The 1682-nt window shown below is 57.3% G+C and overlaps 1 protein-coding gene across 2 annotated transcripts in view; it reads right to left on the reverse strand.

Moving 5' to 3' along the window:
* The window catches only part of LOC111537633 (paxillin), a 58803-nt gene that overhangs the window by 3118 nt on the left and 54003 nt on the right, over positions 1-1682 (reverse strand). For both annotated transcript variants that reach the window (XM_023204619.2, XM_023204628.1), the window contains 3 exons: positions 1488-1661; positions 824-905; positions 531-679 (listed from right to left, as the gene is read on the reverse strand). In XM_023204619.2, the coding sequence (XP_023060387.1) occupies positions 531-679; positions 824-905; positions 1488-1661 (405 nt within the window). The remainder of the gene's footprint in view (positions 1-530; positions 680-823; positions 906-1487; positions 1662-1682) is intronic.

Raw genomic sequence — 1682 nt, forward strand, 5'->3', positions numbered from 1 at the left:
GGAGGTTGCAGTGAGCCAAGATCACGCCACTGCGCTCCAGTCTGGGCAACAGAGTGAGACTCCGTCTACAAAAAAAAAAAAAAGAAAGAAAGAAAAGACAAGGCTCTGAGAAGTCCTGCAGGGAACACTGTTTCCCAAACTCATTTGGTCACAGAGCCCTTGTTGAATCCCTAATAACCTCTGTGGGGCCCCCAGAATGCAGTGGTTTTGGAAACCACGGCCCACTTCTGTCGAGTCTGCTAAACACTTGCATTATCTCATTTAATTCTCACATACTCACCTCCCAAATAGGAGTGGCCCAGGGCTGCTGCACAGGGCTGGACTGGGGGACATGTCTACCTTGCTCCTGGTTTGTCCCAGCCTCAGTACAAACCCTGGCCCTGGACTGGAGAAAGGAGACCCCCTGCCTGCTCCCCCCATTAATAACCCAAAAGGAGGCCTCTGAGTTGGATCCAGAGAGCACGATGAGCAAGACCCCTCTCCCCACTGCCTGCTCCTAGCCCCTCCAGATGCGCTCAGGGGCTCCTTACCCGGCACACAAAGCACTCAGGATGCCACAGCGTGTTGAGGGCCGAGATATAGTTCTCCAGGATGGCCCGGGCGCAGCCGCCACACTTGGGTGCGAACATGTCGAAGTAGTCCTTGCGGCAGTAGGCCTTGCCGTCCTTCTCGTGGAACCCTGGGGAGTGGGGGTTTTGGAGGCACAGTTCATTCCGGCTCCAGAAGTGGAGCCACTCCGACTCCAACCTGAGCAGCGTCTCCCACCCCCACCTCCCCGGCCCTCCTGAGAGGCGGCGAGTCAGTCCGCTGGTCCAGCCCGTACCTTCCGGACCGAAGAAGGCTCCACACTGGGCACAGAAGAAGTGTTCAGGGTGCCACGTCCGGTCAAGGGCTGTCACCACTTTCTGTGAAAGCCAAGTGTGGAATCCAGACTGAGCTCCACCCCACTGGGCAGATCTCACAACTGAGATGCCCAGCAAGGCCGCCTTCCACCCGTAGCTCATAGCCACAGACAGAGCGAAACACTCCCAACATGGGGGCCTCTCCTAACTGTGCTGTGAACGCCTCTAAGAATTCAGAGTTACTGAGGATGGGACGGGCCAGACACACACCCTCTCTAATCCTCACCCCAAGCAGAGGGCACAAGTTCTACCGTGACTCCCATTTTATAAGTGAAGAAACATAGGCTCAGAGAGACCGGGAATTTCCTAAGTTCACGGAGTGGGAGAGTGAGGCCGCTGGCATCCAGCTCCATTTCTGTCCTCAGGGCTCCTGAGTCCTGGGACCTTCCGGGAGTCTCCAGAGAAGGGAAGCGAGATGGGAGGTGAAGGGAGGTGGGGCTGCCTGATGCACATCAGGACAGGCTGTGGTTCAGGTGTGGGTGTGAGTGCAGCCGCACTGTTCCCTAGCCCTGAGAGTCTCCCACGACACCCCCTGAACCCTCAGAGGGCTGCAGTGAAGCTGGAACGACTGGATAAGGAACTCACATCCAGGATGGGGCCGTTGCAGTAGTAGCAGCGCGGGGAGAAGAGGTTGTGGTAGTCCTTTTCACAGTAGGGCTGTCCATCCCGCTCGAAGAAGTTCCGGGATCCGATCTCCTCCTGGCAGTGGGTGCAGACGAAGTGCTCGGGGTGCCACGTCTTCCCCATGGCGGTCACAACCTGAGGAGGAGATGAATGTTG

The sequence above is a fragment of the Piliocolobus tephrosceles genome, chromosome 10 (assembly GCF_002776525.5).
Source record: "Piliocolobus tephrosceles isolate RC106 chromosome 10, ASM277652v3, whole genome shotgun sequence".
Classification (NCBI taxonomy): Eukaryota; Metazoa; Chordata; class Mammalia; order Primates; family Cercopithecidae; genus Piliocolobus; species Piliocolobus tephrosceles.